Source organism: Ahaetulla prasina, chromosome 1 (assembly GCF_028640845.1).
Source record: "Ahaetulla prasina isolate Xishuangbanna chromosome 1, ASM2864084v1, whole genome shotgun sequence".
In the NCBI taxonomy this organism is placed as follows: domain Eukaryota; kingdom Metazoa; phylum Chordata; class Lepidosauria; order Squamata; family Colubridae; genus Ahaetulla; species Ahaetulla prasina.
In genome coordinates this window covers 306,014,292-306,040,783 of record NC_080539.1, presented here as the reverse complement: position 1 = coordinate 306,040,783, position 26,492 = coordinate 306,014,292, and the positions used below count along the sequence as shown (strand labels likewise).

The 26,492-nt window shown below is 36.4% G+C and overlaps 2 protein-coding genes across 3 annotated transcripts in view; one reads left to right on the top strand and one right to left on the bottom strand.

Moving 5' to 3' along the window:
- C1H15orf62 (chromosome 1 C15orf62 homolog) lies at nucleotides 1-9,088 on the top strand. Its single transcript, XM_058162081.1, has 2 exons — nucleotides 1-4,101; nucleotides 5,988-9,088. The coding sequence occupies exon 2, from the start codon at nucleotides 6,080-6,082 to the stop codon at nucleotides 6,608-6,610; it is 531 nt and encodes a 176-aa protein (XP_058018064.1). The 5' UTR covers nucleotides 1-4,101; nucleotides 5,988-6,079; the 3' UTR covers nucleotides 6,611-9,088.
- The window catches only part of DNAJC17 (DnaJ heat shock protein family (Hsp40) member C17), a 29,989-nt gene that overhangs the window by 915 nt on the left and 2,582 nt on the right, over nucleotides 1-26,492 (bottom strand). Inside the window, exons 2-10 of one of the 2 annotated variants that reach the window (XM_058162078.1) lie at nucleotides 24,316-24,385; nucleotides 23,011-23,069; nucleotides 22,322-22,409; nucleotides 20,771-20,853; nucleotides 20,125-20,218; nucleotides 19,525-19,574; nucleotides 18,255-18,332; nucleotides 16,877-16,957; nucleotides 15,241-15,363 (exon numbers count right to left, since the gene is read on the bottom strand). In XM_058162078.1, the coding sequence (XP_058018061.1) occupies nucleotides 15,241-15,363; nucleotides 16,877-16,957; nucleotides 18,255-18,332; nucleotides 19,525-19,574; nucleotides 20,125-20,218; nucleotides 20,771-20,853; nucleotides 22,322-22,409; nucleotides 23,011-23,069; nucleotides 24,316-24,385 (726 nt within the window). The remainder of the gene's footprint in view (nucleotides 1-15,240; nucleotides 15,364-16,876; nucleotides 16,958-18,254; nucleotides 18,333-19,524; nucleotides 19,575-20,124; nucleotides 20,219-20,770; nucleotides 20,854-22,321; nucleotides 22,410-23,010; nucleotides 23,070-24,315; nucleotides 24,386-26,492) is intronic. The other variant, XM_058162079.1, reaches the window with a different exon arrangement.

The window sequence follows — 26,492 nt, the reverse complement described above, 5'->3', positions numbered from 1 at the left end:
AAGAAGTGACTGCAGTCAGTTTCAGAAGCTCCATTAGGTCTTTCATACATAATTATGTTATTCTAGATGAACTACTGAAAGCATCACCATCACCACACAAGAGTACCTTTCAAATGTCTATAGAAATACAGAATTTACAGTTAGCACAGCTATATTACTACTAATTATTGTATACTGGCAATTTAATTGCCTCTCAGCATGAAATATTCTTAGCATTTTCAGCTGAGCTTAGTTTTTATAGATATTAAAATTACTCTTTACAAACAAAAGAAACTTTGCACAGTACATAGCATTATTCAGGCTGGAAAGTGCTAAAAAGAAAAATGTTTTATATTTATATTTTATATCCCAATATGCTTAATAGTCATATAAATTATTCAAAATTAAGTAGCTTAAGATCCCACATATTAAAACATGGCTTAGAACAAATTATTATAGATTATGTTCTAAAGATTCTATTTACTAGGTATATTTCTTTTTAGAAAAGCTTACAATTGGTCTACAGAACTGGTTTGTTAAAGCATTGTCGTATTTGTTGAATGTACAGTCCTTGATCATCTACATTTCTTCAGTAACCATTTGAAGTTAAGCATTGAACAAATGGTGGCTATAAGCAGTCCTCAAGAGTTTTGCCATCCCAGAACCCCCATGGTCATATGGGCACTGGGCAACCTGTTCACATTTAGAACTGGTTGCCAAGCATCAACTGATACACTTTGAAACTTTTCTTGCCAGCTTCCTCAGAAAGAGCCTCCCAACCTGTGGTGCTCCTCTCAGACACCATCCCTGACCTTCCCTCACCTGCACAGCAGCCCTTGCACACTCCCTGATCCATGTGGTGCTCCTCGTGTACCCTGCCTGACTCATGGAACTTCTCATGCACCTTAACTATTTTCCCTGAGCAGCGTCTCTTGCACATCCCCTCGCTCCCTCCCCCACCCAGCAGAAACCACTTACCAGCCTGCTGGTTTGGAACTTGCAGAGTCCCCCACCAATTTTGGATGTGGGAAGCAGGCAAGAAGTTGCCTTGCCTAAACTGTGGGAATCAGTTAAAATCAGCAACCGAGATTGCAGGGATTGTGGTCACTAAGCAATGTAGTCGCATTTTAAGACTGCATTACTTGGTGATGGAAAGTCCAGTCTCCATTGCCATCATAAGTCAAACCAATCTGTTTGTATGCCTCCAAGTCTGAAAAGTTTTTGGAGCATTTCTGAGGTAGCTGTAGAAAAGAAACACCCAGCTGAGAGGGCAATACAATATGAAACTATAGTCTAAAATTAGTGCTTCTCAAACCTTTGTGGCTTTTAAAGCATGTGGACTTCAACTCTCAGAACTAATATCCACAAATCTTAATACTGCTAAAGTTGAGAAAGACAAATTACCCATAGAAACTTTGGCACATTTGGAAATTATGGGATGGGAGAGTCAAGGCTATATTCTGTTTCCTTTCAGAAATTTTGGAGACACCCTGTAGTTATAGAGCCAGTTTGGGCTAGTGGTTAAGGCACCAGGTTAGATACCAGAGGACCATGAGTTCTAATCCTGCCTTAGGCATAAAAACTGGCTGGGTGACTGGTCTCTCTCCCTCTCTCCCTCTCACACACACACCCCTCTCACAGGGTGGTTGCGGTGGAAAAAATAGGAGTAGGGAGGTGTATGAAGTATGTATGCCATCCTAAGTTATTTATAAAGATAATAATGGCGGGATGTAAAAAAATTAATACAAGGGAATGGACTCTATTTCTTGGCAAATGTACAACCACTGCCTTTCACAAAATTAGGATACTAGGCACATCCTCATTAAGACTATAAAAAAAACCCCAACAAAAATGAAAACAAGTTTGAATAATCTAATTTGCTCTAATCCACAAAAAGGACTTTTGGTTTTACTTTTGGACTGGGTCTGGAGTGTGGTACAAATGAAGTGCCACTGAATAAACCGAAAGGATAAAAGAAGGAAACAAAATGCCAAAATAGGTCTAACATGGCTATCGAAAGCAATTTGCCTTAAAGCTCATATATTTATTTAAAACGCTGTGAGATTGTATACTTGTTTTGCTTTAACTCTGCTAGCACTTTAGAAATGTCACGCTGGCGTAAATATCTTACATTTAGATTAGTTTTCTTCTATGATGGAACACATTACAAGAAATAGGATTGACAGATTAAATCATATATTTTTAGGATTAAGAAGATTAAGGCAGGAAGCCTAATATAACAGATAATAATGATTTAAATGATACTTTGCAAGCAGTGATTTTCTCAATATCAGATGCTATGCAAAAACACAGCAGTAAATGGCTATCACATATTGTCCAAAGGCATCTACCTGGCCTCTCTTGCAGAGTGAAGCTGACCTATCTTTAAAGATAGGTGAAGTTCTTTATTGTCTCATCATCTACACATGCTATATAAGCGAAAGTATACATATATAGTGTTGTAAGAATTTTTTTTAAATTATCTGGCCAATCAGATTAATTGGAAAGGTCTATCTATACAGAGAAGCAATTGGATTGTATCAGTTCCAAATTTACTTACATGGCCTTGTAAGAAAGTATTGCTATAGAAATTATAAAGTGAAGAAGTGTGAGTAGGCTTGCAGGCTTCTACATCTGTCAGTAATGGGATTATGGGTTTCAGAATGTTGATTTTATTGTTTCATTGAATATTGATTTAGGAAATGTTAATGCAGGAACAAGATTGAAAGATATTGGTACAATTTATCTTGTCCTTGTTATCTAAAGCAGCAGCTATAATATTCATATAAAGAGAAACTTTATATGAATATTTATAACAGCCATTTTAGCTATGATAAATGAAAGTGATATTCACTTGTTAAATTTAACGTACTGAATCCTCTGCTCCTACAGCTATTAAGAAACTGAATTAGTACTTCCTATTATACTGCAGTAACACAAAGTTTCTCCTGGCTCCAAGGAAATTAGACTTTTTTATACAACACTACACTGCAGACACTCCTGCTTTTACTTTGACTGTAGCACAGCAAGTTTCATAGATAAGCAGGAACTGAAACAGACTTCAGGGTACCTCTACCCAAATATCAGCTAGTATATCATACTGACTCACATTAGGATGTCTGGAAAAATATTTCTGCATAAGTTAATGAAGGCAAGATTGATTACAGGAACAGAAAAAGAAATTAGAATTTATCTTCCTAATAGGTCAAAAATGTTGATTCAAGTCTTATTTTGATTAATGTTGACAATAAAAGGAGGATGAAAAAATAACCTTTTAGGAAAATAAACTAATATTCTTACAAAAAGGGTAATATTAAAAACAGCCATGTAATCAGAGGAAAGGAAATACTTGAAGAAATAGCTGAAAAATTGTTATAGAATCTACAAAAAAAATTGCTTTTTAATTCCACAAAGATAAGATCAAGTTCAACTGAGAAGCAAAAGCATTAGATGAAAACATGGGCTAAGACAATTTAAAATATCTCAGGCCATCAATTTTTTTCTAACCATTTGCCATGTTATTTGATACAAGTCACCAGCGCTAGAATTCTGTGTTTTATTGCGCTATCCTCATTTCAATACAGGGGAAGGAAAGGGAGGAAGAGACATTCTATTTGAAACCATATGTGGCATTACATAAATCTCTTGTATTTGGAGCTTGGCCAACAGAACTAAATTTGCTAGATCCTTTTTTATTTCCTTATCTGTACCTTCTTCCAGTAACACTCCCGAAGAATAAAAATTTGTGGTTCCAAGTTTCCACAGAAGCTGTAGTTCCTCTTGAGGTAAAGTAATGTGGGCTGATGCTTCAGAGTCATACACACCTATTTCCTGCAACCTAGGCAATTAGGTAATAGTATAAATCCCAGTTTCTGATGTGACTGAGTCAGCAAGGGCTTGGCACGGAACACACACAAAGGAATTACCACCCACAGAACATATGAGTGGCTGAGCCAGAAGTGAAAAGTAGGTGCTGAAGAAAGGGTGCTTGAAACAAAGAAAACTGAAAATATGCTATGATCTTTCAATGACTGCCAGGGAATAAAACCACAATGTGCACTGAACTGGATGGGCTTCCTTTTGTGTTCCCACTTGGCTGCTTCTCTATTGGTTCATCTCACTGTAAGTATTAATTCTAAATTTTATTTTGTTTAAAGCTCTAAGCCACAATTACTTAATTTATAAATCCTTCTGGTGTTTTTGCTAATAGATGCCTCTCTCTCAGGGGGCCATAGTGAACTTTTCACAGTAGGAAGTTGAATACTTTTCATTATTGTGACGGTTCAACTCTGCGATCCAGGTGTAGCATTCTACAAGTATTTATACCTTCATTCAAATTCGATATATCAGCACAGTTTGGAAGCCAAGATGCAGAATACCTTCCCATAGTAAAGATGGGTAATGTAGGGATGGCAGGCCACAAATAAGAAACAATGGAAATTTCCATATCTTCCACATCTGCCTAGCCACTATATACAATGGGCATCATCTGGTCAATGTGAATGAAGTTATATATCACAGACTGAGAAGCAAAAAATGGGGAAGATAGCTTACTGATAGATTGATCAAATGGAGCAAGCCCAGGTTAAGTATTAGTTCTTGACCCAAATAGGAAACATGAATAAATGCATAAGGCCTGACGAGAAGAACAAGTAAAGCTATTGCAAGTTTATGGAGCAACAAAAGAGGAATTAAGAACTAAATTGAGTGTGAGGAAGTGAAGAGAAGCAGACATTTACTGAAAGCTGTGGAAGAGATCATGGAAACTGGAATAATAGGAGGAGGCTTGGATGTAGAATAAGGGAGATATAATCTAATGAAACAGAAAGATGATGCAAACTAATGCAAAGGGATCTATACCAATAGGGTATACACTGGGGAATAAGCTCACTCCCAAAGAATGCCATACTTTTAACCACTGCAAGTAGAATTTAAAGCTATGATGTTTATCTAAAGTTTGTATATAAATATCTAGCTAGATGGCAGCAGCTATTCAATTAGTTGAACCTAGCTAATATTAGATGAGAGACCGTCAGGTTGAATAAGGCTGAACAGAAAAGTAGGAAAATATCCCAAAAGAAATTAATAGCATATCACTTTTGTACTGTTGCTAGGAAAACTACATAGATATATCCAAGAAATCACAAGGAATCAAGTCTGACTTAGAAGCAGGTTGGCTCAGTGGCTTAATGATGCTGGAGGTGGTGTCTGTTTCAGCAGTTCAAGTCCTAGCACTACTTCTGATCACCTAGCAGTTTGAAAGCAAGTTATATGCAAGTAGATAAATAGGTATCACTTCAGTGGGGAGATGAACTGGTGCTTCATGCAGACAGGCAGATTCCTACAAGCTCTGAACTTTCCTGGTTGCAATGTCCGTTTGTGAGGCGGCTCTGGTGGAGAGAGGGGCGCCTTGGATGGCCCTGCAGGAGGAGTCACTTGTCTTTCTTGAAGCCAGTTTGTCCTGTGGAGCATCTTGGGAAATGTGTGAGCGTGTACCACAACAGTTAGTAAACTGGCAGCCAAACTACTACTTCAGGCTAATGTAACAACACCACACTATAATCATCATCATCATCATCATCATTGTGACTTGAAAGCACCTCTATTGTACTTCTGTAAATTTGGACTTGGAATTCAGGGATATAAAAAAATAAAAGAATCTGGAATTTATTAACTGTAAATATTTTGTAGGTCTTACACTGTGCTTAGATATAAATGTGTACCAAATAAAAATACTAGTAATAAAATTTTTAATTCTGAGATAAATTTCTGTTTAAGATGGAGATGCATTTTCTTGCATTTGGCCTTTCATATCAGAAACTACACTTATTCAGTATTCTTCTCAAAACCTTAGTTACTTGAAGGGTTGCAGAATTCTAGCAATGAGAATTATTGTGAAAATTACTTTTGTGGCATTCCTTACACATTCTTTTCTTTAAGAATGCAAGCAAGTTCTAACTTTGACTACACAGACCTGCTTGTTAATGTCTCTTTTTTTCTTCTTCTAGCAAACAAGAAAGAAGTTCTCTACTCCAGGAGCCTCAGTTTACCTGAAGACTATTGATTAGTTAGCAAACATCACTTTACTGCTTCTCTCAATATGGACACATGGCGGAGAGGATCTATTAGGTCTTCAGGTTTCTTCAAGCGGCTCTCATTCAGGAGGAACAAGAAATTGGGCAACCAGGCTATTATCTTGAACCAGAACAGCCAAACATTAGACTCCAATGAACAGTATGACAAAAAGAGATTCCTAAGAAATTTCAAAGAAAACCCAGACTATTTTTCATGTCAAAGTGAACAAAATCTTACCACTAAAACACAACCACCTCCCAAACCACCTCGCTTATATCTGGACACTGCCAGCTGCCCCAATATAATAGACCACAGAGAATCTTCCTCTACAGATATATCCTTTTTAAGCCCTTCCTGCCATTTTCATAAGGCTACTCAAACACAGCCTCATCTATTATACAAAACCGAAACCATGAACTCTGAAACTCTCTCCAGGAACAGCAAGCCACCTTTTGATCCATCAGACCCCTTCCTTTCCTTCACACTCGATTTGGGACCCTCACTCCTGGATGATGTTTTACAAACACTCAGAAAACAGAATTTACTATTAAATTAGCTGGAATTCTCACTAAAACCAAGAAATTAATCATACTGATTCTTTCGATTCATGGACTAAGTTATTTTTGGTTCTTTTTAAAATGAATTTGTTCCCACAGAAGGTTATTCCGTCTCTTAGAAGTTGCTATTAAGTAAATTATGTTTTCTATCTCATTTTGATAAGCAGGCAATATACTTGCTATACTTAACCAATCAGAAATTCTAGACAATATATGTATGTGTAAGAGGATGATGGTTTTGCAGGAAACTCTGTATCTTATGGAATGTATGGATTTGTTTGGGTAAAATAATCTTAAATATCTCAGAGCTCAACTGTTATATATAAGGTTTTGACAGAACACAGAGGGCAAGAGTCCTGATCTACCAATAATGAAATGGGAACTCTAAATATGAAGTTTATCTTCTTTTATGCCAGTACAGAATTTTCCTGATTTCTTCCTTCAATTTGGGGGAACGGATTAGGGGAATTAATAACTGCATTTACATCATACTATGAATATAAAATGTGAATGTATATGCTACTCTTTATTAAATCAATTTACTTTATTTCCTTTGAACATTTTTAAATTTCCAGTGACCAATATTCATCTAATAGATACTGTATTTTTTGGAGTATAAAACGCACCTTAGTTTTTGGGGAGGAAAATAAGAAAAAAAATTCTGCCTCTGCCTACCAGCATCCATTGGTATTCATCAGGCTGGTGTCCTTAGCAAACAGCCTGGTCAGCTTCAGCACATTAGCCTGATTCAGCATGAGCAGTTGATTGGCGGGTTGATCAGCTTCCTGGAATACCCCCAAACAGCTGTTCCCAGAGATGAATTTTAGCAATAAGCTCATTGGTTCTGAGCGTGCATGTGTTGGGGCAGATACGCAGCTTCAAAAATGCAGCTGATCGTCACAGGGCGCTCCAGTGAGCGCAGCAGGCGAAGCATGGAACCGGTCCAACAAGGCAGCAGCTGTTCCGCGTTGCCATTTTGGCCTCTGTGCCTTGCTTTTTTGCCCTCAAAAGCTCCGTTTGAGAGGCTGCATTTGTAACCTGCGTTTGAGAGGCTGTGGCTACAAACCCAGGCTCTCAAACGGAGCTTTTGGAGGCTGCAAACGCAGGCTCTCAAACGGAGCTTTTGGAGACTGCAAACGCAGGCTTTCAAATGGAGCTTTTGGAGGCTGCAAACGCAGGCTCTCAAATGGAGCTTTTGGAGGCTGCAAACGCAGGCTCTCAAACGGAGCTTTTGGAGCGCGTGGAGTCTGAAGGGTGGAAGCGGGATGGTGGGCAGGGCTACATTTGGTGTATAAGACGCACCCAAATTTTCACCCTCTTTGGGGTGGGGGGGGAAGTGTGTCTTATACTCCGAAAAATATGGTAAATGGGGGAAGTATTAGTATTACCCTTTCTAGCCTGGCATCTTCAAAAGTATTTGGGTGCAGCTTCTACTAGTTCCATCCAATTTGATAATTACTGTGATGAAACACATATACAAGATGTAAAATTTGGAAAAAAAGGCTACCCTACTATATCAACTACTGTATCTACTACTAGCAAGCATTTGCAGACATCATTGTGATTTATAGTAACATCAATTAAAGAAGCAAAAAGCTGGAATGAGGAAACCATAGTTTCAGAAGAGAGCAGTAAGGGACTTCATCCAAATTGGATCAGAATCCCACAGCAGTTTTGTTGCCAAATTAAAGCAGCTGCATTAGGCAGATGCAAACATGACTAATGTTATTAATACTTCTACTTAATTCTGAACTCTACCTATTGCTTAAAGCTGAATTGTGACATGAATTCTTGATATAAGAAGGGCTTCCATTGTTGTTTCAACTTCAAGGTGATATGAGTACGTCAGTGCCAAAATGAGCTCTTGTTTACTTCCTCAGGCTGAGACCAAATATAGCTAGACTTTGCAATTAACTCATTTTTCTAACACACAGACACAAACAAAAATCAATAGCATTATGTAGTTCAAGGGGATTGCCAAAAAACAGGTTCAAACCACAAGATGTTTCCTCCTAGGTGTATGAGAATAACAACATTTGTACAATATAGGCCTATAATTGCCATCAAATGTATAAATCAACCCCATGGGTGACAAGAAAAGGGGAGATAACGTGTTTCCCCGAAAATAAGACAGTCCAGATAATAAGCCCAATCGGGCTTTTCTGCGCATGCGATAATATAAGCCACCCCTGCAAAATAAGTCCCCCCTCCACAGTTACTTACATGCATGTGCAGCCATTCCCACAATTTCCTCTGGTTGCTTGCCATGCAACCAAAATGAGTTGAGGCAACGAGGCCAGAGGCGGAGGGAAGGGGGATCATGCCCTCCCCTCTCTGTTTTTCACATCAGCCGAGCGGCCCGAAACATCCCATCCCACTCCAATGGCAACAGCTTCCCTTCTCCGCTGTCTCTTTATTGAGAGGGGTGGCAGGTGCAGCGGGGGAGAAGCAAGGTATGTGGAGCGAGACGTGGCTCCCCTTGCCATCTCTTCTCTCCCCACCTCCTTGCCGGGCATGGCAGGCCTCCTGCCCCTTGCTTAGCCACCTGCCCCCTTTAGGGATGCAATTTGGGGGTGGCAGGTGGGGCAGGCAAGAAACGGGATGCAGGTCTTATCTTTCAAGGTCTGTCGCTTTCTTCGACATTGGGTCCAGGGAAATATGCTGTAAAAGTAAACCTTCTCGCGAGTTCGAGAAGTTTGATAGAACTCGCGAGAAGTTTTCTTTTACAGCATGATTCCCTGGACACAACAATGAGGAAAGCGATGGAGCTTGCAAGGTAAGACCTACATCCCGTTTCTCGCCCGCCCCACCTGCCACCCCCAATTTGTATCGCTAAAGGGGGCAGGTGGCTAAGCGAGAGGCAGGAGCCCTGTCATGCCTGGCAAGGGGGGTTGAGAAGAGATGGCAAGGAGAGCCATGTCTCACTTCTCCCCCACCCCACCTGCCACCCCTCTCAATAAAGAGGTGGCGGGGAAGGGAAGCAGCTGTTGTCATTGGGGGAGAAGCGAGACATGGCTTTCCTTGCCATCTCTTCTCAACCCTCCTTGCCAGGCCTTCGGACCTTCCGCCGCGGGTTGAAGACTTACCTGTTTATTCGCGCAAGACTGGCATAGAAATTTTAATAGCTTTTAATATTTGATATAAATTTTATGGGGTTTTTATGGTTTTAAATGGTTTTAATTTTGGCCGTATATCTAATAAGTTTTTTAACTATTGTTTTATTGTGTATATAATTGTTGTTTTACTTTGCCTGTGAACCGCCCTGAGTCCTTCGGGAGAAAGACGGTATAAAAATCCAATAAATAAATAAAAATAAAATAAATTGGGGTGGGGTGGGATGTGTTGGGCTGATCGGGTGGCGCAGGGAGGGGAGGCGATGGCAGCAACAGGACATCCAGTCCTGCGCTTGCCACCTCCTGCACCCCTAAAATAATAAGACCCCCGATAATAAGGCCAAGCCCTTATTTGGGGGTCAAAAGAAAATAAGACCCAGTCTTATTTTCGGAGAAACATGGTACAAGGGAAGAATCTAGATTTTGTACAGTGAAACTACCTCACAAAATTTAGAATAGGGCCTCTGGTGGCTCAACAAACTAATGCAGTCTGTTATTAACACAGCTGCTTGCAATTACTGCAAGTTCAAGTCCCACCAGGCCCAAGGTTGACTCAGCCTTCCATCCTTTATAAGGTAGGTAAAATGAGGACCCAGATTGTTGGGGGCAATAAAAGTTGACTTTGTATATAATATACAAATGGATGAGACTATTGCTTAACACAATGTAAGCCGCCCTGAGTCTGAGGCGGGATATAAATTCAAAAAAAAAAAAAAGAATAGGAAGTTGTAAGAAGGTACTTTCCCACTGTTTTCTTTGAGCAGTGTAATTGTAAAACATTTTCCTCTCATTAAGATCAGTGAGATAGAACGAACTGCTCCAGTTCCAAGCACAATGTAACCTGCAGGCCCAGAAGAGGAATGACAGGACTTGGGGGCAGGTATTATTTTTAGCTACTGATCTCTTTTAACATATTACGTGACATGTGTCATCACAATAAATCCATAGGGGATATTCATCTATTCCACCAAACTGATTATCATAAACATGACTAAATGTGGTTTACTACAAAACATATTGGTGACATCTGTTGCCCTCTCTTTTTATTTTAGATTTTTATTTTTTGCCATAATATACTTAACAGACTGAAATGAAAATTATCACAACATACAAAGCAGTGTAAATATAAAAAGCAAAACACAAACAACAACCAAAGCAAAACAAAAAGAAAAAAATACGTATTTATATATCACAGGGCCCTTCAAATGTTCACTCATGCTCTAATCTCTTCAGAACTCGACTACTACAGGTTCTACATGGGACTGCCCTTGAAGCTTCCACTGGTCCAGAACGCAATCATATGCAGCAATGCCTTATATACCCATGTAATACCTCTGCTTTTCAAGTTGCATTGGTTGCCATTTACTTCTGGGTGTCATTCAAGGTGCTAATTACCTATAAAACCCTATATGACATAGTATCTGGCCATATGGAAACTCATAGCATCTGCCCAGGCAACTCAATCCTGCAAAGCAGATGTGCTGAGTTCCTTCAATTAAAGTCCTCTATCAGGATCAGGAGGGACACCTCCATTGTAGCAGCATCTGCCCTCTGGAACAAGTTTCCTCCCTAGATCCAGATGGCCCCATTCTGTGACTGTTCAGAAGAGCCATGAAGACTCGGCTGTTCATCCAGGCCTTTGGTGAAAGAGACGGAGATCCCTCACTTAATTCCATCTGGTTAGTCACAGTTGCCACCTTTTAATCTTTAATGTTTTATAGATTTTATTGTAGTTTGTTGGTTAGAATATGTTAGCTATTTCTTCTGAAATTCTTACAAAACTAATTCCTATCTAGATAATATTCATCAATTGTCTGGAAAAATAAATAATAGGTGTAGAATCTCTTCAATTATTCTTTTTCAATTATTGTAATATAAATAATCCTTGACGTATGATCACAACTGAGCCCAAAATTTCTGTTGCTAACAAGGAAGTTCTTAAGTGTTTTACCCCATATTACGACCTTTTTGCCACAACTGTTAAGTGAGTCACTACAGCTGTTAAGCAAATCATGCAGTTATTAAGCAAATCTGACTTTGGGGGTCCTGCAATGTTCATAACTGGTCCTAAGTCTGTTTTGTTCAGTGTCGTTGTAACTTTGTCCACTAAATGAGAGCTTGTAAGTTGAGGTCTACTTGCAATTTAAGGATTTCAGAAACTGCTTGCACATAGAGTCCTTACTATGTGATTAAAGGATGTTTTAATTGAATGTAGGGTCGTTTTGCAATTTTAAGTGACCCACAATCTTCTTCCAAACTAACTCAGCACTGAACAGATGCTTATCACTTTAATTATTCTCAGTTCAGGTACAAGATATTCCTTCAGGATAAAATACCGTTCTTTTATCCTCTTTTAATCTAAAAATACACTTATTTCCTACTTTTTAGCAGGAAATATACTATGAACTCTAAGTACATGAGCTGATATAAATTGCAATAGAATTGCATTAAATTGCTGCTGTGTAGTCAAAAACGTAATTAATTAATGGATCACCTAATAATATTGGAACAGAACAGCCCAACCTCTGCAATCTAATAAGGACTTTATTTATTTAGCACAACTACCTCACCACTATAAGCTATATACTTAATTGGAGCACCTAGTTCTTTTTTAACCCTTTAGCAAAGACATGTCAAATGGCCCCTTGAAAAGAAGAAAAAACAAAGTAAGTAATAAAGAAAAGATTTCATAAGAGGCAATAGCTAACGTCTCTCCTGAATCATTCTTGACTCCTAGTGACTCCATGGATACACCCATGTTTTTTGGTAACAGACAGAAGATATCTGCCTCTGTGTTCTTCCGTAATGTTTTTTTGAATTTCTCATTTTAAACTCTTGAGATATACTGGTAAAATTTCATTCAAAACTTAATCAGATTTGATTTGCTTAGCTTTTTTGAGATCAGGCCAATTCTGCTAGATGTTGCCATCTTCAATAATAAGCAATACAGGTAGTATTCGACTTACAACCATTTCTTTAGTGGCCACTGGAAGTTACAATGGCACTGAAAAAAGTGACTTATGACCAGTTTTCACATTTATGACCATTGCAGCATCCCCATGGCCACATCATCAAAATTCAGATGCTTGACAACTGGCATGTATTTATGACAGTTACATGTCTTGGGATCATGTGATCCCCTTTGGCGACCTTCTGACAAGCAAGGTCAAGGGGAAAGCCAGATTTATTTAACAACCGTATTACTACCTTAACAACTGCAGTTATTCACTTAACAATTGTGGCAAGAAAGATCATAAAATGGGGCAAAACTCAACAACTACTTTGTTCATCAATGGAAATTTTGGGTTCGATTGTGGTTGTAGGTCAAGGACTACCTCTACTTAACATCAGGGTTCTATTACTAAAACATGAGCAAAAACATTTAATTGCAGTCAGTTGATCCGCTTTCACTTTTAGGAATGGGACTTAGTAATATCTAATACATATCGGGACTGCTTGCGATAGCTCTGCCAATCAAACACTAAAAAAAATTTCAGCCCAAAATTTCCATTGATCAGCAAAGTAGCGTAGCTGAAGAGTTTTGCTCCATTTTACGATCTCTCTTGTAACAATTGTTAAGTGAATAACTGCAGTTGTTAAGTTAGTAACAAATAACCCATATAACCTGGGATTTCTGATGGATTCTATCCAGTTGAGTATTGCCAGCCATAGCATTTTTCTCTAATGCATTCTGGTTAAGATAAGCTATGGCAGTAAAGGCAGCCCTGTGGAATAGGAGTAGAAAGGCAATTGCTCTAAAGAGCTCTAAATATGTCCAAGGTGGAGCTACACAGGGTGCAATAAACCTCAGGGTCACTGCAAAGCAGTTTCTCAGGACCAGCAACTGTGAATTAAGCCCAAATTACTGAATTCCCTATTAGCAAAGTAATAAGTAATTATTACTTATCACACATAATAAATGTTTCTTTAAAAAAATCTGGCAATATACCTGCTCATTAAGTACACAACAGCTATTTTTTTCACCCACATATTGCCGGAAAATTGTATTCAGGTCATGTACAAAGGAAAAAGGAGGCCAAACTAAGGCCAAAGCCTCTTAATTTTGTTTATTTATATTTGAGCAGAGGCCACAACAGTTCGGGTGGGAAATGGGGACAAGAACATATTCCCAACTCACATATGTACAATTCTTGTTGGAAATAATGGGAGTTGTACTCAAAGAAGGGTCAAATTGGGGGAGAAGACTACTGTAGAATTATTTTTATTTATTTATTAGTTGATTTTTTTTTGCTGCCTATCTTGCTGTGTGGCTGCTCTAGATGGCTTACAATAATATAACAAAGATCACATTTACAATGTACCTACAGATTCTCCTTAGTTTGCCTACCATCACCTAGTTCCACATATCTGACTTTGCGTCTGTAAATTATTTAACAGATTATTTTCTAATTGTGTCAAATATATGGAAGATATAAAATCAAAATAAATGATCATTTAAAAATAAAACATTATATTTGTAGACATCATATTTCACAAAAACACATTTTTGCCATCAACAAAAGGAAAAAAAACTATCGTGCTATAAACATAGAACAAAACTGTCTTTTAAAATATTATTTTAAAGTCTACAAGTCTATGTAACATAACATAACATAACATAATAACAGAGCTGGAAGGGACCTTGGAGGTCTTCTAGTCCAATCCCCTGCCCAGACAGGAAACCCTACACTGTTTCAGACAAATGGCTATCCAACATTTTCTTAAAATGTAGCTCTTTGGAGATTTGAAAGTATAGTTAAGGTATTTAAGAGGAATTACATTTCAGGGAGATTGTATCTGAGATATTTCATACTGCATATTGCAAAAAAAAATATGTATTAAATTAATGAGTTGCTTAAAAATATTGAGCGTTCCCAATAATTAAGAGGCATAAATTTTATTCTGAGTGTAGGGACAAGGAACTATGGTCCATAGTTGCAAAAGGTGTGGTCTACAGATGACAGAGAAGCTGTGTTGTTTCCCCTTCTAACAATTCTGCTTGTGATAGCTGGGAAGGGAGGGGGAGGTAAATCTGCAGTCCACATGCACATGCATGCAGCTCTGAATCTGATAAAAAGAGCAGCTCTCAGCATCAAATAGATTGCCCAACTTCTGTCTAAAGCATGAGTTCCCAGTATAAGGATGAGGGCTACTTGTTTATCCTAATTCCCTTATCAGAAATTCCCTTATCACATTTATCTATTTCGAAGGCTCCCATTTCTTCAGCTACTAATATTATTTCTTCTGTAACCAACCCCAACAAAGTAAACACTGTGGATATTTCATTCCACATTCCTAATTAGTAGTAATTGTATGAATTCTAGCCTAGTGGGTGTACATGAATTCCAAACTAAAAACAAATGTATATTTGTTTCAGTTAGAATAAATCTGAAAAGAAAAATGTGTGGCTTAAAGAATGCCTTCTAAATCAGAAATATAAGAAATATGTTGGCAGCACTCATGTAAAATAAAATTATACTTTAAAACAGAATAAAAGCAGTTTGTATTGGTGGTACCTGGGATATATGTGGGTGAATAGTGCCATCAGCAAACACTGTGCTACTCTGTGGTTGACCTTCCAGCCAGGTGATTTTTAAAGGATTGTATGTTAGGCCAACTTCATTCTTCACTGCCATCTCCTAACCGATAAAAAAAAAAGCACTCTGTTTCTGTATTTCATTGAATCCTACTTTGGTAATTAACTTGAGCAAACAGAAGAATGGCTGCAGGCAAATAATTGAATAGCTGTGTGAAAAGGAACTGAGAAGTTCAGTCCAGGCTTGCTTTGAGTTCCCTCCCAAATTGCCAAATTAATTAATTTCACTTGATATAGGATATCAACTGACAGTAGGACAATAATCCAGTTGGATGTATCATTTTACAATATATTGTAATTCTTTCAATAGACCTCAATATCTATCAATAAATATCAATAGACATCAAACAAAAGGGCATTTTACAAAGAGATAAAAAAGAATCATCATAGTAATGACATTCACCCAGAGGCACTTGAGGGTGGTTTCTCAGCTATTGTAAACATTTTACAGTATATTTTACATGCAGTAACTTCACTAAAGACTAGTCCTATACACATAGTCCTCATTTAGCAACTACCTCAGACAGTGACCATTTGCAGTTACAACACTGAGGAAACTTTGCAAACAATGCCTGCATTTACAATCTTTGCAGCTTCTCTCTCCACATCAAGAGTTCACCCTTACAGTCAGTTATTAGGCGTTGTCCTGTGCCTGACCCATTTTTTCCTTCTCCTCTCTGGCATAATAGAGATTGCCTAAACAAGCTATTCTTCTCCACAGCTGCTTTTCTCTGTGTAGCGCATAGCTAAACTGCTCTACAGACAAATTAATAAGATCAGCTCTGTGACCTTAATTAGTTGATTAGAACCCTCCCTCCAGATAGCTTGCACTGCTGTCTGACATGGAGGGGACCCCCTAATCAGTTTTACAAAATGCTTTTGATTGCCTCTTAAGCAACTCACTGCTTGTAGCCACTAGCACACTAGGCAAAAAACAGTGTTAGAACATTCCTTTCAATGTATATTCCCCAGTGCCCCGTTTGTTATAATATCTTCCTCTCCAATGAACGTAAATGCAAATACTAATTCTCTTCTTGCTAATTATCCTAGCACCAGAATAAACATACCAAAAGATGGGGGAGTGAGTGGAAAAGGGCTATAAGATTTGTTCTTCTAAACAGCTTCCTTGTAAATTGAGTTCTGAAAATCTTCTTCAAAGTTTGGAGTTATATTCTTCTATAGATGTGATGTCACATGATCACCATTTGCGACCTCATGCTGGCTTTCTCACTGACCTTTCTTGTGAAAGTCACAAATGGTGAAAACTATGGGATGCTGCAGCCATCGTAATTGGAGGCTAGTCGCCAAGCATCCAAATCACAATCACATGACCATGGAGTCACTGCGACACCTGCAACTTTGAGGACTAGTTGTAAGTCTCATTTAGTACATTGTAACTTTGGATGTTTGCTGGATGAGTGGTTGTTAAACAAGAACTATCTGTGTTTTATAAAGCTACCTTTTTCAATAATTGTCTGCAGAACCTCTTGCACTAGTGTAGCCATTGTGGTACACCTCCATATTTCCAAGTTAAAATATAAACAAAAATAACTTACAGCAGCTTTCACTGTTGCAAATTCCACAACTGCACTTCCAGCCTTCTTGTTAGAGATCACCAAATTAAGAACTTCACCATACTATCAGAATAAAGAAGAAATGTATTGTAAGATATAGGTTAAGTTTTCAGAGATTTTACTATACGGGACACTGATTCACAAAGGCATAGGCAATAAGTGGCCCTTTAAAACTGAATGGACAGCAACTCCTACTGATCATTCTAGCTAGGGTAGAGGGACAGCTGTATATTATCAGGAAGAACCATAAGTTGTCTGAGCAGTTGCTCCTTAAGTATTAATAGTAACAAAGCAAGATATTATGTAAATTAAATATTAAATTAAATTAAATTAAATACCTTAATGTATGTTAATTCTGCTTCACTAACAGTCCATATCATATTGTGTAATTTATATGTTTTATTTCACACACACACACCCCAATGTGTCTTTGACTAAATTATTTTTCATTTCCTCTTCATTATTGGAATGTTATTATTGGACTTTTAGGTTTTCTATTCATCCTCTTCTTATATCTGGTCACATTAACCCTTCAATTTAAAAGCTTAAGCCAGTTCAAGAAAGGTGATATTTTAGTTTTTTTTGTTGTAAGAGGATTGCTTTGAGTTGTATTAGATAATTAAACTATTTTTTTTAATTAAGCATGATTCACCCATTCTACATATTATATGGGACAGTTATAAAACCTATATGTGAGATCATGTTATTATTAATGCTTTTAAGAGAAAACAAGAAAAAATCTTCTGCATCAATAACTAGAATATTTGGTTAAAGAGGAATTGCTAGATTAAGCAAAGGATTCTATGAAGCAGGCCTATCATGAATTTGTATTAACCAAAGTGACATTAGATATTAATACACATTAAGCAATGCCTTCCTTTGTTAACTTGTCTGGAAAAGATTTATAACGATCATAGTATGATCTCATTGGTGTATGAAAGAATTTATATAAAAAGTCTTTGCTTATTCTTACAGAAAGGCCATAATTATACAGAATAAAAAAGTGGCATTCTGGTGTCCCTTCTACAATGAATACACATATGCTAATGAATTTAGTCCGTCTGCTTTTGTTTACTCCTACTACTGTACATATTTAAACAATCCCAGATAGTTCAATGCTGCCCTAATCAAGATACCAAACAAGCTAGAATTCAAAATACAAGACCAGATCATAGACTTCAGCTGTAGAAGAAAATAAACCAGAATTTTTAGTTCAAATGATAGGTCAAACTGAATGCACCCAGATATAGCTCATTCAAGCCAAAGCAGAATGTACCAGAAGCCTAGTTTATCGCTCCATATGAATCTGAATAATATTAAGCAAGGCCAATTATGGTAAGAAGACATTTTAGAACAGGACCTTTTGTAGAATTTGCAGTAGAATTTCTTTTGAGTAACCTCCATTAGTTTCATCTTCTTTCTTGCACTTCCATCGAAGCTGATAGAGAAAAGCCACAAATTAGTTTCACATAGTGCAGGGTCCAAGGCAGGGTCCACCTGCAATTTACTTTCATTTCTATTTATATATTCCAAAAACTCTTCTGTCTGTCTGTTTCAACCTTCAATTGGGAAATATGGTGCATCATAAAAGCAACCATTTTTGGACCAAACAGATTGACTTAAAGAATGTATCTAAAATTTGGGAATGAAATTTGGCAAAGGTGTGGTCATTTCAGCACTGCCACACTGCTGTAGTCAGCTGTGCTGCTGCACTGTCACAATCAGCCAAAGTCAGGTGATTATCATTTCCAAAACTCTCTGCCGGCTTTTTGAAAGCTGGCAGGAAGTTGGAACTCTTCTGAGGTGATGATGGTACCATATAGCATTGTGGTTAAAAAATAAAATATTTTGTTTTAAATATTGTAAGTTTCATTATGCCATGTGGAAAGAGAGGGGGAACAACATGGTCAACAGATGACATAAAATGTCACTGAGAAACTGTAAGGAAGAGGAGTATACAAGAATGGATGAGGTCAGGGCTATATGTCTCAAGGATCAAGCAGTCATCACAAATAATATGAGAGAAGGAGGGAGACGGGGAGAGGCATGCATGTCTTCAGATTGATAATAAAAGCACAGAAGGAAAAGAGGAGAAAAGACAAAGAAGTCAAAAAATGTGCATCTTCAGGAACAGAGATAAAAAACAAAAAGCAAAGGAGATGAAGAAATCAAGGATGAGAGGGCTGGACATTTCCAGAATGACAACAAAAGCCACAGAATGAGAAAACAATGACTCAATGGATTACAGGTTGTCTAGTGTTACTATAAATAGTATGAATTAGAATTTGTGCAGATATTGAATGAATTTTCACTTTGAGGCATATGGAAGCATTCACATTTTAGAATAACGAAAACTTATTACATACACCAAGTAGCATCTGGAAATCTGTCAATATTCCAAGTGACAGAGACTTAACTTCTAATTACCTTTATCCTAGAGCCTAGATTCTAGATTAAAGTGCAAGGAACACATTAAGGTGAAGTAAGTGACAATTCCCATAAGGAGCGAGGATGCCAAGGGCAGTCCAACTGTGTGGGAGGCTGCAGGCGATCCATGTGGCTTCTACTGATGGAATGATAAATTAGTTGTTCATCTTTCTTCATAGCTCAAATTTTTGGGGATGTCTTACTTTGAGCTTGGGTGTTCCTGTGCCATTCCCTCCATACCCATCTTGTTTACCTCAAAGAAATCAAATAAAATGAAAATTATGGTTGCAATAGTTTTGAATCTAAAAATAATATATTTTACGCTATAAAATTTATAAATTTACACTATCCTAACATACAAGTAAACAGATGTCTTAATTTATTCTGTATTTCCAGAGATAAAGCATCATTGTCCATAAGAATAAAGAAAAAAAAACCTTGCTAGAAAGACTGAAAAGCAAATCTCTCATTCAGTCGGCACTGAAGCAACTGCAACGAACAGTTAATCACAAAGTTGTTGGTTAACATTCATTAAACTAATTTTCATTTCCTCACTTTTATGATAGGTATAAAGTTCTTGGGAAATAAACAACTATCTTTAGTCATGTTACAGGGTAAGATGTAATCCTATGCATTTAGTTTGGAAAGCATTCTAGTGAATACAAGGAAAATTACTTCTGAATGGACACAAAGGTTCTTTGATGGATTTCCCAATTTAACTCTTTTTTTTTAAAAGCTTCATGTCAGAATTAATGCAAAACATCCAATCTCTAAAAAGCAAGCAAAAGATTGCTTGGCCTTACTTCGTATTCGCTGTTTCTCAAGCCGGATTTGTTCCTGGATGAGTTTTTGTTGTTCCTCCAGTTGTCGAGATCCCTCTTCACGTAACCGTTGGATCTGGGGTGAGTAGCAGAAAAAAAAACCCTGGCAATATTGCTTTAAGAACTGTTTCTAATATAAAAAAAATCTACTTACAATTTTGGGGGGAAATGTCGTAAGAAGTTGACCTATCATTTCTCTAGCTCCGTATTTTTTTTACTGATCACATATAAACAAACTAAAGAGGTTTCTTAAACGTGTGACGTATGAACATAGAAAATGGTCTATATCATCAGATTATTTTATCATCTTGCTTAACAATCTCTACATTTACTGGAGAATTCCTAGGTTTGCAAATAAAAGTTATATTGGAAGATGTAAAAACTGACATCTGAAACTTTATCCATGCAAAGCAAGTGCTTTCCATTGAATTGAATAATAGATTTCTGTGTGCTTGTTTGCTTGTGCATTGAAGCCTGAAAAGCAAATATATTTTAACTAGGATCCCAGCATCATTTATTTATTTTGTAGAAATCAATAATTCAATAATTCCATTGCTGCTCCTGAACATGAAAATATCAACCAATGTATTTCATATAAAATAATATCTGTTTACCACAATAACCTTACCTCTTGCTCTAATGTCCTAGTTATCTCAATCTCTTCTGCCTTGCTAACCTGGGAGTGAGCTTCTTTTTCCCGAGCCTCAAGATCTGCAGCAAAGTAGAATAATTAATTGCAGAGGGATTTAATTTCAATGATTTATATATATATACAATTAAGAGAAAAATGTAAAATAGACAAGTACCAGATATAGACCATAAAACAATTTAAAAATGAATTATATACAAATGATGAACATGTAATTGGTAAAATACATATACTTTTGTTAAGATTTGAAACTGAAGAAGTACAAATTAAAGAGTATATGATAAAATGGGTAAAGAACTTGAGTTAAAATGAATCAGTGAAAAAGAATGTAGTCAAAAAGGTTTGAAATTCAGTGTCAGAAATTCAATATAATCTGAAATGATATTCTGTTGCTATATGTCACCAGACAAATTGTGTAGGATAAATAAAGGTAATTCTAATTATGATTGGAAATGTGAAAAGCATGAAAGAACATTTTATCATGCATGGGTGACCTGTGAAAAAGTGAAAAAGTACTGGAAATGTGTATATGATACAAATTTTAGAATTTAATATTCAGATAAAACTTAGTAAAAACTTTATGATATCTTACTACACAGTTAGAAAAGATTCATGGAAAACCAGTGTTCTATATTGTAACTGCAGCAAGGTTATTATAGCACAAAGATGAGAAAATATAGAAGTATAAACAGCAGAGGAATAGGCTGTGAAGATGACAGAATTTGCAAAAATGGCAAAAATGAACCTGTTTGTTTAGGGACAAAACAATATGTACCCCATTCCTAAGAGGACTATAAGGGGCGTGCATAAGAGCACAAAAGTGCCTACCGTTCCTGTCCTATTGTTCCCTTAATTATATCAAATTAACATAGCTGTTGCATACTTTTACTTATATATACATATTTTTCTTTCATGAGATGTTGTTTTTATTAATGACAATGTTTTGTGTATACTATTGTGACAAAAATAAATAAATAAATAAATAAATAAATAAATAAATAAATAAATAAATAAATAAAAGATTGGAAACCTTTTTGCTGAAAATGGACAAAAATGGTAGTGGTGATACCCATGGACCTATATAATTCTAAAATGGGGAGAAGTGATAAAAAATTGTTTTGTATCTGTGATAAAAGATTGGAAGTCATAACTTAAACTTTATTTTCTCTTTATCTGTGTCCAGCACTTCTATCTTTTCTACTTTCCCTTTATATGGATATCTTTATCTCCCGAGTCCTTCGGGAGAAGGGCGGTATAGAAATTTAATTATAAATAAATAAATAAATAAATAATGTCAAAAAGTTCAAGAAAAATATTTTAAAAATCTATAAAAAAGTAAGACCATAAACTTACCTTTTTTTTAAAAAAAGGAACAAGATAAAACTGTTTTGATTGTTAAGTGTACTTTGCTGTACTGATAGTCTTAATGGTATATAAATATGCAGTTTGTAAATGAAGTGTATATCTGATATTATTGTAAAGATCCTATAATCTTGCAACTTATTTTCTCAATAAAGTCTTGTAACATACCAAGTTTGACTTTCTTCCTTCTTTCATCAAGTTTCTGGGTCCTTTCTGCTGCTTGTTTCTTGGCTTTCCTTACTCTATCATAGGCTACCTACAAAATAAGTAACAGCACAAAACACATTGAAAGGAAGTAAGAATTACAATCAGCTATTTAAAATATTAAATTGATCTATTTGAATTGCTGATAGTTCTATATATTTCGGTATCTTTCATTACCAAAGACCAAAAAAGAAGAAAAAGGAAGTGATCCAGAATATATTAGTGAAGGAAGTGTAAAAGTATTCTCAGTACAGAGAAGTAAAATTACAATGTTATTTTTATACGATGTTTAAGTACGCATTTGATTCACTAATAAATTTAGTTTTAGACATCTATGGAAGTTGACACAGAACTGAATGTTGAGTGCTACACATATGAAAACATTAAACAAATATAGGGAAGCTTGATGGAAGGAGGAAATGTAAAGAAAATGTTGCCTTATCTACCTGTTTTATATTTTTCTAAGCCTTTCTCTAACTATTATTCTTTCCTGAAAAGTGTGCAGGAAAATGGACATTCCTGTATAATAGCAATAGGTAGGTAGATTTTCAGCAGCTGAAAAACGTGTATATAAAGGTATTTGCTTGTCCAAGCACTAATCTGAAACTAACAAAAGATTTTTTGCATTTATAATACAGAATCAAATTCCTTACCCTTGCTGCTGCATCTGTTAGAACTGTTAATGCCTGAGACAATTGATGGAAGAGTTCAGCTACAGAACAGAACATTTAAAAAAGTAAGCATATTTGTATCATTTTAGGTACGTATCATTTATTCACTTTACTTGAATAAAAAATTAAAACACAATAGGACCAAGCATCATATAACATGAGAAATTAAACTTATTATAGAACTTGCCCTACCTTTTAAAACTCAATTTGATATTGTTGGTTATTAAGTTTATACCTAATTAAAGATTTCTAAGTTCTACATCCTTAAATATTTCAGTTTTTTTCCACAAATATAAGTAATAATACAATTCCCCAAAAAGAAACACATTTAAAAGGACCAAAAGAATCATCCTGACATGTAAGAACAAATCAAGACTGCCTTGGTTGGCCTCTGAAGTAGAAGGGGAAAAGCACTGGATGAGAAGGATACTTTGCAGGTAGAAGGCAGAGAGTGGAAGGAAGACTAATCCATCTGCTAATGAAATACAGGAGACCCTCTAATCCATAACCTTTTGTCCCCCCAACATGGCTCTGGGGCCACACTTGCTTTAATGACAGGCCATTTGAAAAGATAGATGGGATGGATACATTAGTGATAATACCAGTATCTGTATTGCTAGATTAAAGACTAACAGGTTCCTTGGCACCGATGGGCTCCTTGGTAATGATGATTGCAGCATCTGTGGTAAAGATCACTGGTAAGGTAGGCCTTTGTGGTCATCTATTAGAAGGACTTACTCTAAGGACAACACTGGATCTCCCTCAAGAATAGAGCAAGCTATGGAGCTGCACCAACTAAACTACTGACAAGCAATTGTTCAGCAATGGAGATTAATTTTATTTATTTATGAAAATTTATATGGCTGCACAATTAACTCCAACTCTGGGCAGTTTACAAAGATAATTGCCGCTGCTCAAGTTTCACGGCAGCAACAGTGAGACTGGCTCTGCTCTTCTCTTAACCATCAGTGGAAGTTTCTCTCCTGTCAGAGTGAACTTGTAGCAAAAGTGTTGGCAGCCCTTGGTTGCCTACTGTCCACATGTGAAAAATGTAAACACCTAAATGATGAGGTTGAATAAGAGATATCAGTACCAACCCTTTAATGCTAAGAAAGAACCAGATTATATCCAGTGACTATCTTGTAACTTGTCTCACAGAAACTACCATCTTGCCTAACTGTTACTGATTTCAGAAGAATTGTTATATGTCATTATTCTCTCCTGATGGACCACATGGAAAACAGTTATAAGGAGAGCCAGACAGATTTTTATCACAAGTCTCCATACCTGCTTTGGGATTATCTGGATGTTTATCTGGATGACAGGTCAGGGCCTTCTGTCTATAGGCTTTCTTAATCTGTAGCAGAAAGAAAATAGAATGAACAGTGTGAGCAGCTAACTGTATCAACTTTCAAAGTAATGGCAAATAACAATATCAATTCACTGAAAAGTGATACAAATAATCTCAAAAATTGGCAAACATGTATTGTTGTTGCCGAAGCATATCTGCATAATTTAAAAAGTACCAATATTTTCCAAATATCTGATTTCATTGCAATGGAAAATTTACTTTTGAAGTGGATTAGTAGATTCATTACAATATTTAGGATAAACTGAAACATTTAATATTTACTCTTACTCCTAAAGAGACACAATGGGATGAATCAAGGTGGACAAATCACAGAAATGTCAATCTCCATAAAGGTTACTTAACACTTTTTTTTTTTGTTTACATTTATACCCCGCCCTTCTCCGAAGACTCCGTAGACAGTGTATAAGGCAATAGTCTCATTCTATTTGTATATTTTTACAAAGTCAACTTATTGCCCCCCCAACAATCTGGGTCCTCATTTTACCTACCTTATAAAGGATGGAAGGCTGAGTCAACCTTGGGCCGGGCTTGAACCTGCAATAATTGCAGGCTTTGTGTTCTTAATAACAGGCTTTACCAGCCTGAGCTATTCCGGCCCAACTTTTTCTTAATGTTTCAAACAGTAAACCTGAGAGGGATGGAAGGCAAAACTGTACCGTGTTTCCCCAAAAATAAGACCCTGTCTTATACTTTTTTGAACTCTGAAATAAGCTATGCCCTTATTGCCATGCGCCCAAAAGCCCGATTGGGCTTATTATCAGGGGATATCTTATTTTGGGGGAAACAGGATACTACTAATCTGAACTGCAGTAAATATGTCCTTGGCATACGGAATCAACTACATATCTATGATATATATCACTGAATATTTGCGAAGATGTGACTTACTTATCTTATATAAATGTTTCTTGCAGAAAAACAAAAGGGGCATAACTGAGCTGTAACCATCCAGACTGTAATTGTTCAGGAAAACACATAAAATATTTGACAAGACAACTTTATCTGGTACTATATCTGATACTGACAAAATAACTCAAAAAAGCAATGCCATCTGATCCAAAACTATTAAATGCAATAATTAAGTTCATTTCATATTTGTCTGGAACAGCTTTTGTGAATAATGAAGGTTTGATATACTTGTAAGAATAATTTTCAATCTATCCTGCTTTCAACATATCTTTTTAGAATTGCTGTATTGCCTGAAAAGAAATTTTGGAAGTGTTTTGCAATATATATTTGGCAAATAATGGATCAGCTCTATGAATCTAATTGTGGTAAATAAATTAAAAATTGTAGTTACACATCTGTGGGCAAATCAGAACAGAAAAGTTCAAAACCATGTTTATTTTATTGATTTTTATGATACTCTACAAGCAAAGGCCACGACAACAGCTTATAGGAATTATAAAAAAATATATAGAAGAATTTAGGTTTCCTATGTCTGTCCAGAATTATGTCTCAGTTTAGGCTGATGGATCTGATTATATTTTTCATTTCAATTCCAGCATTATGTTTCTCTGACATTAAAAGGTATGATTTTTTTAATACGGATATAAATTAAAATTTCATTTCTATTTATTTTATTCTGTCATATTCTCTAATATTACAGCTAGCAGGAAATTAAATTATTTAGAAATGGCATATTAATACCCAGCTACCAATATACTATCCAAATGTTTATGGTAATTTAGCACCATCTAGTGGACTACATAAGTATCTTAAGTCATAAATGGGTCATGAAATTACTTCTGCAGTACCATTGTAACTGTAAATGGTCAACTCAATGGTTAGTAAACAAAGACTACTTGTATGATCATAATATGTTATAACAATTCAAAACAAGCATTTAATATTGGAGTGAATGTGAATCTCTTTTGTACAGTTATATACATCCTCTCTTTCAAACTCTATACATCACACTATTGTTCTTCTCATACATGTTCAGAGGTAAAGAACACGGGAGAAAGGTTGAGGAGAAAGTCAGCTACAAACCAAAATCTTTTGCATAATCTCCATCACCTTAGTAACTTGCAACGAGACAGAGGGAGAAGTCTATATCTGAGAACATTGGAGATGTTCCAGCTCACTACTA